Source organism: Anolis carolinensis, chromosome 2 (genome assembly GCF_035594765.1).
Source record: "Anolis carolinensis isolate JA03-04 chromosome 2, rAnoCar3.1.pri, whole genome shotgun sequence".
Classification (NCBI taxonomy): Eukaryota; Metazoa; Chordata; class Lepidosauria; order Squamata; family Dactyloidae; genus Anolis; species Anolis carolinensis.
In genome coordinates this window covers 7,233,948-7,251,108 of record NC_085842.1, presented here as the reverse complement: position 1 = coordinate 7,251,108, position 17,161 = coordinate 7,233,948, and the positions used below count along the sequence as shown (strand labels likewise).

The following is a 17,161-nucleotide window of genomic DNA, read 5'->3' as shown; positions in this document are numbered from 1 at the left end:
TTCTAAAATATATGACAGCCGCAATACAAGCCACGATAACCCGAGGATGGAGGGATGATACAAAATGGGATGTAGAAACCTGGTGGGCTTATATATCAGAATATATAATTAATGATTTCATCATTCAAAAGAAAAAAATATATACAAATAGCCTAAAAGATCAAGACTGGTTAAGGAAATGGACTGTTCTAATCGATAAAATAGACGGAGACGAAAGATACCGCACCTTGAACCAGGCGTTCCACACGATTAAACTGATGTATTGACAATTTTGAAGGGCTGTTCCAGGGGGGTGGGGGGTATGGGGGGAGGGTGGGGGTGGAGGGTGATACATTTCTAAGAACTGTTTAAAATGTCATTTAAGAAATAGTTACCTTTGGAACAATGTATACTGAAATAAGTTATGTATGGCAAAAATAGTTAATTGTTAATTGTTATGATGTATCAAAAAGAAAATTAAAAAAAAAATCCAAAAAAAACCAAACAAAAAAACAAAGCCCTAAACGGTTCTGGCCCAGCTTACCCGTCAGAACATATCCCCCCTTATGAACCACCTCGTAGATTAAGACCATCTGGGGAGGCCCTGCTCTCGGTCCTGCCTGCTTCACAGGCACGGCTGGCGGGGACGAGAGACAGGGCCTTCTCAGTGGTGGCCCCTCGGCTGTGGAACTCCCTTCCCAGCGATGTAAGTGAAGACCTGGCTCTGGGATCAAGCTTTTGGATAACTGTGCAGTGCAAGAATGAATGTCTAAAATGTATAATGACCTTGGAATGGCTTTAGACCATGGTTTTTTGGTTCACGTGATTTTTAACTGTTGTAATGTTTAAATTTTTATGTCTAATTTTTTAAATATTTAATATTCTAAGCTTTGATTTTATATGTGTTTTGGGGCATCGAATTGTGCCATGTGTAAGTTGCCTTGAGTCCCCTTTCGGGTGAGAAAGGCGGGGTATAAATGGGGCAAATAAATAAATAAATAAATCTGTCATGTAGAAAATTCAGATACCGCTTTATGCGGGGAGGCCAATTTAACGAATTTATGACACCATAAAAACTTCCAGCAGTGTGCAGAAAGAAATAAGGAAGTACTCCATCAAGGACCCGGTGTCACAAGTGGACGATGAAGCGGCAGCTCCCCCTGTGGCCGGAATCGAGCATGCCCTCACGAAGCTGGAAAAATTTTAATTGCCTCTGTGTCTATGTCATATGTCTAATGGCATTGAATGTTTGCCATGTAAATGTGCATTGTGATCCGCCCTGGAATACAAATACTGTAAATAAATAAATAAATAAATAAATAAATAAATAAATATCTTTGCCTGCTGCTTGCTGCAAATGCTCTGTTAAGTATCCCGTATTGGATTTTTAAATACTTTGTTATTTTGGGAATTTCCCTAGCCAAAACACCTTGCCAAGGGATGGGTAACTGGTGGAGTGAAAGACAAGTAAGTAGTACCTGTTTCTATATATATGTTTGTGTGTGTGTGTAAGACAATATGCCAAAGGCATATTCTGATTCTGGAAGCTAAACAGGGTCAGCCCGGGTTAGTATTTGGGTCCCGAGGGACTTCCCTTTTGCCTTTCTTTGAGGCTGAGAGAATGTCACTTGCTCCAGACACACCAGTGGGTTTCCAAAGCCAAGTCGGGCTGCAAGCTTTGTCTTGCAGAGGGAAAGTACAAGGCTCAAAACATTACACCATGAGGCCATGGGATGCTTTTATTTCTCTCTGGACATTTGCAAAAGAATACAAGAAACAGAACAATTGTCAGTGAACTTTCTAAAACAAGCACAAAAGAGCTGAAAAAAAAGAAAACCAGTGTGGAAACCACATCCTATCAACTGGTAAAGCAGCGACAGGGCCACAAATACTGGGCTGAATGTGCCAAGTTCTCCCTTAAAGTGTGCCAAGAAAAGGTCCAAGATGACTTGAATCAACTGTCAGTCTAGACAAGAGGGAAGCCTAGGGCAGTTTTCTGTCCACATGTGTTTCCTACATTATGTGAGGACTGAACTCTTCCCATCCTCTTGGCATGTGTATGCTTTCTCTCCTGGAGAGTTTTGAGACCTGATTTGAGGACACAACTCTTCCCACCCTCTGAGCATTTAGAGGTTTCTCTCCTCTGGGAGTCGTTTCATGCTCAAGGGGATTTTTCTTCTGTGTAGACCTTACCACACCCCAGGCATTTCCATGGCTTCTATCCTGTGTGGATTTTTTACTACATCGTGAAAGCTTGCTGTTGAACTCAACCCTTTCCAAAATGCAGGAATGTGTAGGATTTCTCTTTGTATGACCATTCCAATAATCATTAAATTCAAATTCAAAGAGTTTACAGTGCAAACTCTTATCAAATTCCAAGCTTTTTGACTTCTTTTTAGTGGGCCTTGAGACTTTAGTGGGCTCTCCAGTGGAAGCTCTTACCTCAGCCCAGACATGTCTTTGATTTCTCTTCTATATGCCTATTCCAAGGTTTTTTTTTAACTAAAACTCTTCTATTCTAAAACTCTTCCCAAACTAGTGTTGTCGAAGGCTTTCATGGCCGGAATCACTGAGTTGCTATGAGTTGCTGTGTGTATGACTCTTCTGGTGAGTGGTAAGAGCGGATTTACGGTTATAACTCTTCCCACACTCCAGGCATTGATATGGGTTTTCTCCTCTGTGATTCATTTCATGTCCAATTAGACTTCTCTTATCAGAAAAACCTTCTCCACACTCCAGGCATTTATATAGCTTCTCTTGTGTGTGGGTTCTTTCATGTCTTTTGAGGTATCCGTTCCGAAAGAAACTTTTTCCACACTCCAGGCATTTATATGGCTTCTCTTGCACGTGGGTTTCTTTGTGTTTGTTGAGGTTTTCCTTCCGAGAGAAACCTTCTCCACACTCCAGGCATTTATATAGCTTCTCCTGTGTGTGGGTTCTTTCATGTCTTTTAAGGTGTCCATTCCAAAAGTAACTTTTTCCACACTCCAGGCATTTATATGGCTTCTCTCCCAAGTGGGTTTTTTGGTGTTTTCTTAGGCTTTCTCTATGATGGAAACATTTTCCACACTTCAAGCATTTATATGGCTTATCCACAATTTGTGGTTTTTCATAGTTTGTAAGGTTTATACTAGATCCAAAGCTCTCTTCCAGTTGATGGCATTCAGGTTGTCCTTTCTCTATTTGGATGTTGATATCACCATTCTGGCATGATTCCTCATGCAAGAAGCTGCTCTCAAAGACCAGACAGTTCCTGATCTCCCTGCTTTCATCTACTATTTCTTGGATTGTGATTTTCCTCGTCTCGGCAGAACACTCCTTCCTTCTATAATCTTCTCTTTCCCTTTCCAGGTTTCCCTCTTCCCCCTCTTTGTAACCTTTTGTTTTCAACCACACTTTACATGACGCTCTCCCATTTTCATTATTTTTTTCAGCACCACCTTGAAGAAAAAAACATTAAGAAGGCATGAAAAAACAGGAGCAGAAAAATAGTCAACTAGCTAGCAGCCCAAATCATTGAAATCTACCTCCTCCTGTTCATACTCTCTTGAAAATTTCACATTGATTCTTCAATGTCAAAGATTTTTATCATGAAATAATAACTTTCATTTTCCAACGAAATGTTCTTGTCCTATTAAACAACACCAAAGTAACAGGATTATGATCCAACATTATTCTAGGTAAAATGGTCGTGCTTTTTATTTTAAGAATTATAGGTTGAGTTATCAAAAACATATCAGTTCTGGATGAATGACTTATGTTTTCTTAATCAGAAAACATTTTAGTTGTTCTATTTGTATGTGCAGGTTCATTGAAATGTGATATAATCCATTAATTTAAAGAATAGATTTTGGGATTTTCTCCCTGTTGAAATTTAATTTGTTTTGCACCAGTTTCTAGTGTATTAAGATCATTTAGATCCTGAACCTTTCCTCTAGGATATTAGCTATCTCTTCCAAATGGGTGTTTTTGCAGATTTGATGTGCACACACTCCACACTCCTCGATTCCAATCCACCTCAACTGGAGTCTCTGTGTGGACTTGTAGCAGTTAAATCAGAGTTGGAAGTTCAGTTGTATTCAGGGAATGGTTATTTGATTTCAAAAATGTCTAAATTGTTGCTATGATATGACATGGAGGAAGAACAAGAGAAAGACTGTATGGCCAAATGGGCTCAAAATATAGTTACACAAATTCATCTGGAACAATGGAAAAATGTTTGGATGAAAAATCATGATCCTAAGCTATGCAGCTTGATTGCAGAAACAGGTGGCACTTCCAAAACTTATTTCTATGGACCAAGATGCAGAGGGATCCTTACCTAAGGAGGCCAACGTCTTATGATTCTCTCCCATGACCTCCCAGTGCAGGGCCTGTTGATCTGGGTCTAGCAGGACCCACTCTTCCTCTCTGAAATGTACAGACACATCCTCAAAAGTCACCTGAAAGAGGAGGGTTAGGACACACAGATCAGTAATGTTTCTTGAACCACAAAGCATTTTCCCCCAATTAAGACAGTTTACAGCAGATTAAAGCAGCTCTAGTTAAACCTTCACAAAATCTAGTTAAACATCCACAAAAAAGAAACACGATCCTATGTGTCCTATGAGTTCTGTTCCAACCAAACCATATGTTCTCCAAGGCCTGTTGGAACAGAAAACACTTCTTCTATTCAGAGAAAGAAACCCGAGAGGCAGGTGGATGGACGCACATCAGTCTCCTCTCTTTCGGAAGGGAGTTCTGGGTCCTGAGAACATGCACCGAGAAGTCACCTCCCTTGTGGTTTTTGTTGAACAAGTGAACTTATCAACAAAAGACCCACCTTGTAAAGAAATTGTAGTACAGTTTAAACATCAGCAAAGTGACCCAGGAGTGAACAGAAAAAGACCAAATGAACAAAAACACACAGACCAGGTTAATTTGTCTTTCACTTCCTCTGGAGGCTTTTTCTTGTTACAAAAATAACACTCTTGAAGTATTTAAAAAATATGGTTTCTTCCAACACAAAGAAAATTCATTACATAGGCTCGGGCTGTGGCGCAGGTTGGAGAGCAGCTGCAATAAATCACTGCAATGAATCACTCTGACCAGGAGGTCATGAGTTCGAGGCCCGCTCGGAGCCATGTTTGTCTTGTCTTTGTTCTATGTTAAAAGGCATTGAATGTTTGCCTATATGTGTAATGTGATCCACCCTGAGTCCCCTTCGGGGTGAGAAGGGCGGAACATAAATGCTGTAAATAAATAAATAAATAAATAAATAAATAAATAAATCCAATGCCTTATCTTCGCTTACTCAATCCAAGGCTACACCGAACACAATAACTCATTCCTTCATTCCTTTCTCTCTCCACCAGCTCAAAGGCTACAACTTTACAGGCACACCTGCTTATAACAACCTACTGGTGTAGCTGAGTCACTGACAATTTTTAACCCTTTCAGTGCCTTTATATAATTTTTGTAATTAAAAATACATTCTAAAATTTCAATATGTTTTTCCTTAACATACAGCTAGGTTGATCGAATGAAGGGTTGAACAGGAGATTCAGTCTAAAGTGGAAAGCACTGTGTGGATCTAGTGGAAGAGGAAGGCCTTAGCGAACAGCATCCTGAGATCCCTTAAAAGGAAACTTTGGCAGAAGCAGGAAACAAACAAATGAAAAAACCTTTCCTGGCATGTGATGTGGCCCTGGGCAATTCCAGAATTATTTCCCATTCATTTCTACTTCCATCCTTTTACCTGATCCTGTTCCATTGAGGCCATTTCTCCTGCCTCATAAAGAGATGAGCTATTATGGCTTCCCAGCATCTTTGGCTCTTCCTCTGTGAAATACCAAAGAAAGGAAGGAAAGAGAAAATTAAGAACTGATAATGTTTTACCTGGCATAAGCATCCATTCAATGCAGCCAGTTTCATATAATATCTAGGTTATCTAGTGACTCTTTTTAGAATCGTCCTAATAATCCAGTTATTGAAGACAAGGATTACTGTGGATATAACCAAAGACCATATATCTGGAGGAACTTTGAGAGTGAGGGCCAAGCAAGAGACCTCTCACCTGGTGGAGCAGCTCTTGTGACCTCCTCCGCCAGCTTGATCCACCCGGAAGGGAACCTCTGGCTGGTCTCCAATGGGGCCTCCTGGGCCTGAAGGACCTCTCTCTCCTGCCGCTCTTCCTGCAGCGCCTTCTCCTCTTGTGCCCGACTCAGGAGGAATCCTTCAGCCAAAGCCACGGCCTGGGAACTGGTCTCTGCCCCACATTCTCTCACCCAGCGCTCCATCTCCACAGGAAGGACGGTCAGGAACTGCTCCAGGAGCACCAGGTCCAGCATCTCCGCCTTGGAGTGTCGCTCTGGCTTCAGCCACAGGCGGCAGAGAGAGTGGAGGCGGCTGCAGACCTCTCGGGGCCCCAAGGCCTCCTGGAAACAGAAGCGCCGGAAGCGCTGGCACTGAAGGTCTGCATTCTGCCCTGTTCTCTCCCAGACTCCAACCCTTCTCTTGTCCCGCGTTTCATTGGGCTTTCTTCCTCCTTCAGAGCTGGGTGGACTTGGCTCCTCCATCTTCACTCTGGGCTCCAAAACAGCTTCCATCTTGGTTGAAGAACCTCTTCCCTTTTTATGTCAAGAAGCAAAGGCTACACAATACTGTGGAGAGATGAAGTCCATGTGAAGTAACAATACCTGTAAATTAGCAATAGCCTAAAGAGAAAAAGTGTGTTTACAACCCAATTGTGGGTGGCTTCTGTATGTTTTTCCCACTGGGAAGGCACAGCCTAGAAGGCTTAAGAGGAAATGCAATGGACCACTACTGTGGGAATTCAGTCACTTTGCTTTTCCCTTCCCTGTGCCTTATTATTATTATTATTATTGCTTTTACCTTCCCTGTGCCTTATTTTATTACCCTTCCTTTTCTTCTACAAGGAGGCTCAACGGGTGCCTTCTGCTCACCTTCTCTTCTTATTCTGCACTTGCCTTGAGATGTAGAAAAAGGTTATTTTTTTTCCATACGACCTCCCCACACACACATATTGAGTGACAGATATATAAACTTGCATTAAAGTATCACATAATTCATTCTCAGCAGAGGTTTGAGATCCTTGTTAGATAGCATTTGTGTAAAAGAAGAATCAAGGAAGTCTCATTTGTGCAATGCTGGGGTGGACTTGGGACCCAAAGTAGTGGAAGTGGGCAGGGATTTAGGGCATTGAAAATATATTCATGTGTTCTGCCTATATCCCCTCTTTCCTCTGATGCGTTCCAATAGCACTGGGCTCCTTTCCCCCTTTTCTTTCTGTCTACATAAGGGGTAAAGGTTTTCCCTATAACATTAAGTCCAGTTGTATCCGACTCTGGGGGTTGGTGCTCATCTCAATTTCTAAGCCGATGATGCGGCGTTGTCCGTAGACACTTCCTAGGTCATGCGACTAGCATGACTGCATGGAGTGCCGTTACCTTCCCGCAGAAGCGGTACCTATTATCTACTCATATTTTCATGTTTTCAAATTGCTAGGCTGGCAGAAGATGGGGCTAATAGCAGGAGCTCACTCCGCTCCTCGGATTCGAACCGCTAACCTTTCAGTTAGCAAGTTCAGCAGCTCAGCTGCTGAGAGCAATTCATCACCCACACCTGTGACACCTGGGACCACTCATGTCGGAAGGAATCAGCATTTCTACAGCCAAAACCCATCCTCTCTCATTTTTGCGTGATTGTATTAATATGTGTTTTGTTTCTCTGTGGTCTGGAATCGCCAGACCAGCCCTCTTAATGGGTCATGTCATGTTCATCTCAGAGAACAATAACCTTCCTTGGTTGGGCCAGAGATGCCCTCAATCATTTTATTGTTTTTCCTGTCAATAAAGAGGAACTTCACCTGTCGCCACACAAATCACCCATTGTAAACAGCCATGCCGGCCGTGATTGGTCAGAATTAGAGGCTTGGCTGCAGCCTATGCCCGTTTGCGTATAAAATGGGCTATGAAACTGTATTCTGTATGTCATCTACTTTGTGAATGAACCACTAGCTAGCATCTTACTGGTATCTGCAGATAATAAAATCTTCCTTGGCTGAAAACCACCTTCTCTTCTTGCTTGCTGGTTAATTTCAATTGGACCTGATCTGTATGCTCGCCAAAGCAGGGACTAGCTCAAAATGGGCAGCTCAGGCTCACTTGCCTGAGTTTCTGCCAACAGGCTTCTCCCTGGTCTCACTGCCAGGGGTTGCCTCCTAAATTGGGGCCAACAGAACTACTGGTCTAGTCCCCGACTATAACGCCCTAAATGGCCCTGGCCCAGTTTACCTGTCCGAACGCATCTCCCTCCATGAACCACCATGGAGATTAAGATCTTCCGGGGAGGCCCTGCTCTTGGTCCCATCATCGTCACAAGCGTGATTGGCGGGGACGAGAGACAGGGCCTTCTCGGTGGTGACCCCTCAGCTATAGAATAACCTCCCTGGCGAGATTAGATCAGCCCCCTCCCTCCTGTCCTTCAGAAAGATTGTAAAGACCTGGCTGTGGGACCAAGCCTTTGGGGCAGGGCAATGAGGCAATAATAGGAAACCTACTCTGCTGACCAGAACCAGCATGGTGTCCAGAGTTGGTTTAAACAACTGATTTTAAAGTAGAAATAACTGATTTTAATGTTTAATGTTTTAATTTTGTAATGTTTTTAATGTTTGTGTATATTTATGATTACAGTAGAGTCTCACTTATCCAACATAAACGGGCCAGCCGGCAGAATGTTGGATACACGAATATCTTGGATAATAATGAGGGATTAAGGAAAAGCCAATTCAACGTCAAATTATATTATGATTTTACAAATTAAGCACCAAAACATCATGTTTTACAACAAATTGACAGAAAAAGCAGGTCCAAACATGGTAACATTGGGCCCGGGCTGTGGTGTAGGCTGTTGAGCAGCCAGCTGCAGCCAGCTGCAACAAATCACTCTGACCAAGAGGTCATGAGTTTGAGGCCAGCTCGGAGCCCGCATTTGTCCCTGTCTTTGTTCTATGTTAAGGCATTGAATGTTTGCCTTATATGTGTAATGTGATCCGCCCTGAGTCCCCTTCGGGTGAGAAAGGCGGTATATAAATACTGTAAATAAATAAATAAACATTATGTAGTCATTATTGTATTTACAAATTTAGCACCAAAACATCGCAGTGTATTGAAAACACTGACTACAAAAACAGTGGCTACTAACAAACTGACTACAAATAAAGATAGAATTGCATAAAATGAACTTACAGTAACAACACTGTCGGAATTAAATGCGTAAAAAGTTCAGTCCTTGCTGCTTGGAGAAACAGCGGTGGATCTGGGCGGGAGGCAGGCTACGTTGGATAATCCAGAACGTTGGATAAGTGAATGTTGGATAAGTGAGACTCTACTGTAATTACTGTACAGTAGAGTCTCACTTATCCAAGCCTCGTTTATCCAAGCCTCTGGATAATCCAAGCCATTTTTGTAGTCAGTGTTTCCAATGTATCTTGATATTTTGGTGCTAAATTCGTAAATACAGTAATTACTACATAACATTACTGCGTATTGAACTACTTTTTCTGTCAAATGTGTTGTATAACATGATGTTTTGGTGCTTAATTTGTAAAATCATAACCTAATTTAATGTTTAATAGGCTTTTCCTTAATCCCTCCTTATTATCCAAGATATTTGCTTATCCAAGCTTCTGCCGGCCCGTTTAGCTTGGATAAGTGAGACTCTACTGTATTTATGAATTTAGTACCAAAACATCACAATGTATTGAAAACATTGACTATGAAAACATTGACTGCTAAAAGGCAGACTGCGTTGGATAATCCAGAACATTGGATAAGCCAATGTTGGATAAGTGAGACTCTACTGTAATTACTGTATTTATGAATTTAGTACCAAAACATCACAATGTATTGAAAACATTGACTACGAAAACATTGACTACTAAAAGGCAGACTGCGTTGGATAATCCAGAATGTTGGATAAGTGAGACTCTATTGTATTTTATGGAATGCTTGCTCTATATATGTTGTGCTCCGCTCTGAGTCCCCTTCGAAGTGAGAAGGGCGGAATATAAATGCTTTAAATACATAATAAATAATAAATATTATGTCCCATGTTTTCCTTCCCCATTGGAGACTGACAAGCCCTTCTGGCCAGGCTCAAAGGGGAGGGAGGGAGGGAGGGGAGGGGATACCTGTCGAGCCCTCCTTCCCGGCCAGGCTGGGCCTTCCACAGAGGGTCTCCTCCCTCCCAAATCCCACAGAAGCGGAAGAGAGGCCTCACCGCGCGGCTTGAGAGGGAAGAGCCGGAAGGAAGGAGACCGAGCAGCCGTTGCTTCCTAACCTTGCGACCGTTGCTGGGGGCGGGGCCTCTTCCCCAAGCCACGCCCCCTTCTCTTCCCCAAGCCACGCCCCCTCTTGCTTTCTGAGGAGACCTCGCTTGCCCGCTTTGGGCCCTGAATCCTGATGGTAGCCAGAGCGCGTGAGGGGAGGGCCTTGTGGGTTCAAACTTGACCCTCGAAATGCTTCAGGTTTTGAAAAAACGTTTTTGCCTCATGAATTGAAACTGGCGAACCAAGGAACCGGCCGGTGTCTCCCTCTCCATGAGGCCTCCCTCCAGGCCCCGCCTGGTTGAGAGGCCTAGCAGTGCCAGGCCTGGGCTGAAGGTGGGCAGGAGGGAGGCCATTGTGCAGAACTGCAGAGCCACCTCTGAAGAACCTGAAGGAGAGAAGTCCCAGCAGATTGGTAGAGGGCGAATGTGGTGCCTATCTTCAAGAAAGGAGCCCCCAGATGACGTAGTGGGCTAAGTGACTTGAAGGTTGGGTTGCTGACCTGAAAGCTGCCAGGTTCGAATCCCACCTAGGGAGAGTGCGGTTGAGCTCCCTCTATCAGCTCCAGCTCCATGCGGGGACATGAGAGAAGCCTCCCACAAGGATGGTAAAAACATCAAAAACATCCGGGTGTCCCCTGGGCAACGTCCTTGCAGACGGCCAATTCTCTCACTCCAGAAGCGACTCAAGTTGCTCCTGACACGGAAAAAAAAAATCTCCAAGAAGGGAAAAAAGGAAGACCCAAACAATTACCGTCGGGTCAGCCTCACATCGATACCAGGCAAGGACAACACAGACAGAATGTCCCGAGCACAGGAGCTGGGACACTTAAAGATCAACATAGCACTTCAGGAGAGCAGGAGAGCAACAGCTGAAGGGGAAAAAAATAAGGACACATTTTTATGAGCTCCCTCTATCAGCTCCAGCTCCATGCAGGGGACATGAGAGAAGCCTCCCACAAGGATGGTAAAAAATCAAAAACATCCGGGCGTCCCCTGGGCAACATCCTTGCAGACCGCCAATTCTCTCACTCCAGAAGCGACTCAAGTTGCTCCTGACACGGAAAAAAAAAATCTTCAAGAAGGGAAAAAAGGAAGACCCAAACAATTACCGTCCGGTCAGCCTCACGTCGATACCAGGCAAGGACAGCACAGACAGAATGTCCCGAGCACAGGAGCTGGGACACTTAAAGATCAACATAGCACTTCAGGAGAGCAGGAGAGCAACAGCTGAAGGGGAAAAAAATAAGGACACATTTTTATGAGCTCCCTCTATCAGCTCCAGCTCCATGCGGGGGACATGAGAGAAGCCTCCCACAAGGATGGTAAAAACATCAAAAACATCCGGGCGTCCCCTGGGCAACGTCCTTGCAGACGGCCAATTCTCTCACTCCAGAAGCGACTCAAGTTGCTCCTGACACGGAAAAAAAAAAATCTCCAAGAAGGGAGAAAAGGAAGACCCAAACAATTACCGTCCGGTCAGCCTCACGTCGATACCAGGCAAGGACAGCACAGACAGAATGTCCCGAGCACAGGAGCTGGGACACTTAAAGATCAACATAGCACTTCAGGAGAGCAGGAGAGCAACAGCTGAAGGGGAAAAAAATAAGGACACATTTTTATGAGCTCCCTCTATCAGCTCCAGCTCCATGCGGGGGACATGAGAGAAGCCTCCCACAAGGATGGTAAAAACATCAAAAACATCCGGGCGTCCCCTGGGCAACGTCCTTGCAGACGGCCAATTCTCTCACTCCAGAAGCGACTCAAGTTGCTCCTGACACGGAAAAAAAAAATCTCCAAGAAGGGAAAAAAGGAAGACCCAAACAATTACCGTCCGGTCAGCCTCACGTCGATACCAGGCAAGGACAGCACAGACAGAATGTCCCGAGCACAGGAGCTGGGACACTTAAAGATCAACATAGCACTTCAGGAGAGCAGGAGAGCAACAGCTGAAGGGGAAAAAAAATAAGGACACATTTTCTGGAAGGGGCTGCCTGAAGAAGGATGAAGAATACACTGAGTTGGCTTTGCTATCAGAAATACCTGGTGAAGCACCTATCCAAAGCACCCATTGGCATTAACTAATGACTCTCAACTCCCCAAATTAACCTTGCCAAAAACCAGCAACCAGCCATCATAAGTGCCTATACATCAACACTAAATGCTGACGAAGACATCAAGGAATAGATAGAGATATGACAATATGCCAAACGCACCGGATTTTGTCTGATTTTGGAAGCTAAACAGGGTTGGCCCAGGTTAGTACTTGGGTCCTGGGGGACTTCACTTTGCCGTTCTCTGAGGCTGAGAGAATGTCACTTGCTCCAGTCACACCAGTGGGTTTCCAAGGCCAAGTCGGGCTGCAAGCTTTGTCTTACAGAGGAACAGTACAAGGCTCAAACCATTACACCGCCAGGCCATAAGATGCTTTTATTTCTCTCTGAGCATTCACAAAAGAATAGAAGAAATGGAGCATATTTCAGTGAACTTTCTAAAACAAGCACAAAATAGGCAAAGAGGAGGAAACCAGTGTGGATACCACATCTTATCAACAGGTGAAACAGCAACTGTGCCACAAGGCCAGTACTGGGCTGAACCGCTAGTCTCTATTGAAGTGTGCCAAGAAAAGGTCCAAGATGACTTGAATCAACCAGCAGTCTAGACTAGAGGGAATCAATATAAAGGCTAGAGCAGTTTTCTGTCCATGTGTGTTTTCTTAATTGTGAGTATTCTGGTGGCTACTGAGGATCGAACTCTTCCTACACTCTTGGTGTGCGTATATTTTCTCTCCTGGGGAGTTTTGAATTCCAAATTGAGGATGCAACTCTTCCCTTCCCTCTAAGCATTTTTAAAGTCTTTGTATGAATACTCTGGTAATCTTTGAGGATTGATTTACAGTTCAAACTTTTATCAGATACCAGGCTTTTTAAACTTCTTTTCCATGTGGGTTTTTTAGTGGATCTTGAGACTTGCTCACCAATGAACCTTTTCCCTCACTCCAGACATGTCTTTAGTTTTGTCTTTTCTATGACTATTCTGGACATTTTTGCAGTCTGATTTGTAGCTAAAACTTCCCACGGTCTCCTTTATGATTATTTTCATGAGCTGTAAGAACAGATTTATGGTTGTAACTCTTCCCACACTCCAGGCATTTATAGGGTTTCTCTCCTCTGTGGTTCATTTCATGTCCTATAAGATTTCTTTTATCAGAAAACCCTTTTCCACACTCCAGGCATTTATATGGCTTCTCTCTTCTGTGGGTGTTTTGGTGCAGCTTTAGGGCATGTTTCCAAGAGAAACATGCCCTAAAGCTTGTCTACACTACAGGCATTTATGTAGCTTCTCTCCTGTGTGGGTTCTTTAATATCTCCCGAGTTTCCTTTCTGAAAGAAACCTTTTCCATACTCCAGGCATTTATATGGCTTCTCTCACATGTGGGTTTTCTGGTGCAGCTTTAGAGTATTTTTTAAACAGAAACTCTTCCTGCACTCCAGACATTCGTAGGGTTTCTCTCCTCTGTGGTTCATTTCATGTCCTATAAGATTTCTTTTATCAGAAAACCCTTTTCCACACTCCAGGCATTGATATGGCTTCTCTCCTGTGTGGGTTCTTTTGTGTCTGTTGAGGTGCCCTTTCTGAAAGAAACATTTTCCACACTCCAGGCATTCATATGGTTTCTCTCCTGTGTGGGTTTTTTTGTGTGTGTTTAGGACTTCTTCTTGAGAGAAACATTTTCCACACTCCAGGCATTTATGTGGCCTCTCTTCTAAGTGGGTGTTTTGGTGCAGCTGTAGGCCATTTTTCCAAGAGAAACCCCTCCCACATTCCAGACATTTATAGGGTTTTTCCCCTCTGTGATTCATTTCATGTCCAATAAGATTTCTCTTATCAGAAAAACCTTTTCCACACTCCAAGCATTTATATGGCTTCTCTCCTGTGTGGGTTCTTTTGTGGATTTTGAGGTGCCCTTTCTGAAAGAACTCTTTTCCACAATCCAGGCATTTATGTGGCTTCTCTCGTGTGTGTATGTTTTGGTGTGTGTATAGGGCTTCTTTTTGAGAGAAAAATTTTCCACACTCCAGGCAATTATATGGCTTTTCTCTGTGGGCGTTTTGGTGCAGCTTTAGGCCATTTTTCCAACAGAAACCCTTCCCACACTCCAGACATTTATAAGGTTTCTCTCCTCTGTGACTCATTTCATGTACAATAAGACTTCTCTTTTCACAAAAACCTTTTCCACACTCCTGGCATTTATATGGATTTTCTCCCAAGTGGCATTTTAGGTGTCTTTTTTGGCTTCCTTCATGATGGAAACATTTCCCACACTCCAGGCATTTATATTGTTTATCCACAATTCTTGGTTTTTCATAGTTTTTACGGTATATACTAGATCCAAATCTCTCTTCCACTTGCTGGCTTTTAGATTGTCCTTTCTCTATTCGGATAGTGATATCACCATTTAGGCATGAGTTCTCATGCAAGAAGCTACTCTCAGAAATAAGACATTTCCCAGTTGCCCTGCTTTTGTCTACTGTTTCTTGGATTGTGATTTCCCTTTTTTCGGCAGAACCCTCATTCTTTCTATAATCTTCTCTTTCCAGGTTTCCCTCTTCCCTCTCTTTATATTCTGTTGTTTTCAACCACACTTTACATAATGCTCTCCCATTTTCACACTCTTTTCCAGCACCACCTTGAAGAAAAAAGAAAGAAAACATGAGAAAATAAAAGCATAAAATCAGTCAGCTAGCTAGCAGCCCAGACCATCCTCTTATTCATTGTCCCATGAAAATTTCACTTTAATTCTTCATTGTCACTCTTTTTTATCATGAAATAATAACTGTAATTTTTCAATTAAATGTTCTTGTTCTATTAAACAACATCCAAGCAACAGGATTATGATCCAACATTATTGGTATAATAGTCATGCTTTTTAATTTTAAGAGTTCTAGACTGAGATATCAAAACAGTATCTGTTCCGGATGATTGATTTATGATGCACTGTTCATGTCACTTTACACTTTGATTGTTACTGCAGATAGCCAGCTTTATTCGCAGGTTCTACAGCATTTTAGGAAATTTTATAATTTTTACAACTTTATTTGCTAGAATTTTATGTATGTTGTTGTTTTTATACTTATGTCATTGTGTTTATGCTTATGTATTGTTGTTTATATGCGGCACTTGGAGTGCTTCTGTGAGCCGCTCCAAGTCCCTTCGAGGAGATGGTGGCGGGATACAATAAAGATTTATTATTATTTATTATTTCTTAATAAGAAAGCATTTTATTTGTTGTATTTGTTTGTGCAGGGACCTTGAAATGTGAAATAATCCACCAATTGAAAAATAGTTTTGGGGGATTTTCTTCCTGTTGAAATTTATTGACTTTGTTTTGCCCGTTTCTAATCTATTAAGATAATTTTGGATCCTGAACCTGTCCTCTGGCATATTAGCTATCTCTTCCAAATTGGTGTCATTACAAATTTTATGGGCACACACTCCACGTTCCTTGATTCCTCTCCACCTCAACTGGGGTCTCTGTGTGTAGCAGTTAAACGAGAGTTTGAAGTTAAGTTGTATTCAGGGAATGATTATTTGATTTCAAATACCGGTATGTCTAAATTGTTATGATATGACATGGAGGAAGAACAACAGAAAAACCGTGTTGCTAAATGGACTCAAAATATAATTACATAAATTCAGTTGGAACAATGGAGAAATGTTGGGATGAAGAATCATGATCATAAGCTATGTAGCAGGACTGCAGAAACAGGTGGCATTTCCAAAATGGATTTCTACACACCAAGATGCAGAGGGATCCTTACCGAAAGAGGCCAACATCTCATAATTCTCTCTCATGACTTCCCAGTGCAGGGCCCGTTGATCCAGATCGAGCAGGGCCCACTCTTCCTCACTGAAATGTATAGACACATCCTTAAAAGTCACCTGAAAGAAGAAGATTAGGACACACAGATCAGTAATGCATTTTGCTCTGCGAGGCATATTGTTCCCCAGATGGGGAATTAAGACAGTTTACAACAGATTAAAACAGCTCTAGTTAAACTTTCACAAATCAAGAAGTTAAAAAAGCAATTGAGCTTCAAAAAATTTAAACCGGGAAAAATGATAAAGTTGCAATAGGGGAAAAGAAACAAGTGGAAAGCACTGTGTGGGCCCTAGTGGAAGAGGAAGGCCTTAGAGAACAACAGCATCCCGAGATCACTTAAAAGGAAACTTGGGCAGAAGCCAAAATCAAACCAATTAAAGAACCTTTCCAGCCACAAGGCATGGCCCTGGACAATTCCAGAATTATCTCCAATTCATTTCTACTTCCATCTTTTACCTGATCCATTGAGGCCATTTCTCCTACTTCACAAAGAGATGAGCTTCCCAGCATACCTGGCTCCTCCACTGTGAAATACCAAAGAAAGGGAGGAGAGAGAAAATTAAGAACTGACAATGTTTTATCTGACATAAGGGGACCCAAACAATTATTGTCCAGTCAGCCTGACATCAATACCAGGAAAGATTCTGGAGCAGATCATGAAGGAGACAGTCTGCAATCACTTAGAAAGGAATGCTGTGGTTACTAAAAGGCAACATGTATTTCTCAAAAACAAGTCATGCCAGACTAATCTTATCTTTTTTTTTTATAGAGTTACAAGCTTGGTAGATGCAGGGAATGCTGTGGATGTAGCATATCTTGATTTCAGTAAGGCATTCAACAAGGTCCCCCATGACCTTCTTGCAAGCAAACTAGTCAAATGTGGGCTAGGCAATGCTACTATGAGGTGGATCTGTAAATGGTTAAGTGATCAAACCCAAAGGGTTCTCACCAATGCTCCATTTCATCCTGGAA

The 17,161-nt window shown here is 42.6% G+C and overlaps 2 protein-coding genes across 3 annotated transcripts; both read right to left on the bottom strand.

Annotated features, from left to right (window-relative positions):
• Positions 1-1,700: 1,700 nt before the first annotated feature.
• On the bottom strand, positions 1,701-10,359 carry LOC103281288 (zinc finger protein with KRAB and SCAN domains 7). 2 transcript variants are annotated; one of them, XM_062973012.1, is made up of 5 exons: positions 10,261-10,359; positions 6,035-6,620; positions 5,717-5,799; positions 4,301-4,421; positions 1,701-3,419 (listed from the first exon to the last, which is right to left on the bottom strand). In XM_062973012.1, exons 2-5 carry the CDS (start codon positions 6,564-6,566, stop codon positions 2,557-2,559), a joined length of 1,599 nt encoding a protein of 532 aa, XP_062829082.1. In that variant the 5' UTR covers positions 6,567-6,620; positions 10,261-10,359; the 3' UTR covers positions 1,701-2,556. The 2 variants fall into 2 exon arrangements, with proteins under 2 accessions (XP_062829082.1, XP_008120762.2); XM_008122555.2 differs by having other exon boundaries at positions 10,172-10,338.
• A 2,364-nt stretch (positions 10,360-12,723) lies between these two features.
• On the bottom strand, positions 12,724-16,364 carry LOC100562584 (zinc finger protein OZF-like). Its single transcript, XM_016998162.2, has 2 exons — positions 16,128-16,364; positions 12,724-14,995 (listed from the first exon to the last, which is right to left on the bottom strand). The coding sequence occupies exons 1-2, from the start codon at positions 16,303-16,305 to the stop codon at positions 13,734-13,736; spliced, it is 1,440 nt and encodes a 479-aa protein (XP_016853651.1). The 5' UTR covers positions 16,306-16,364; the 3' UTR covers positions 12,724-13,733.
• Between the last annotated feature and the right edge of the window lie 797 nt (positions 16,365-17,161).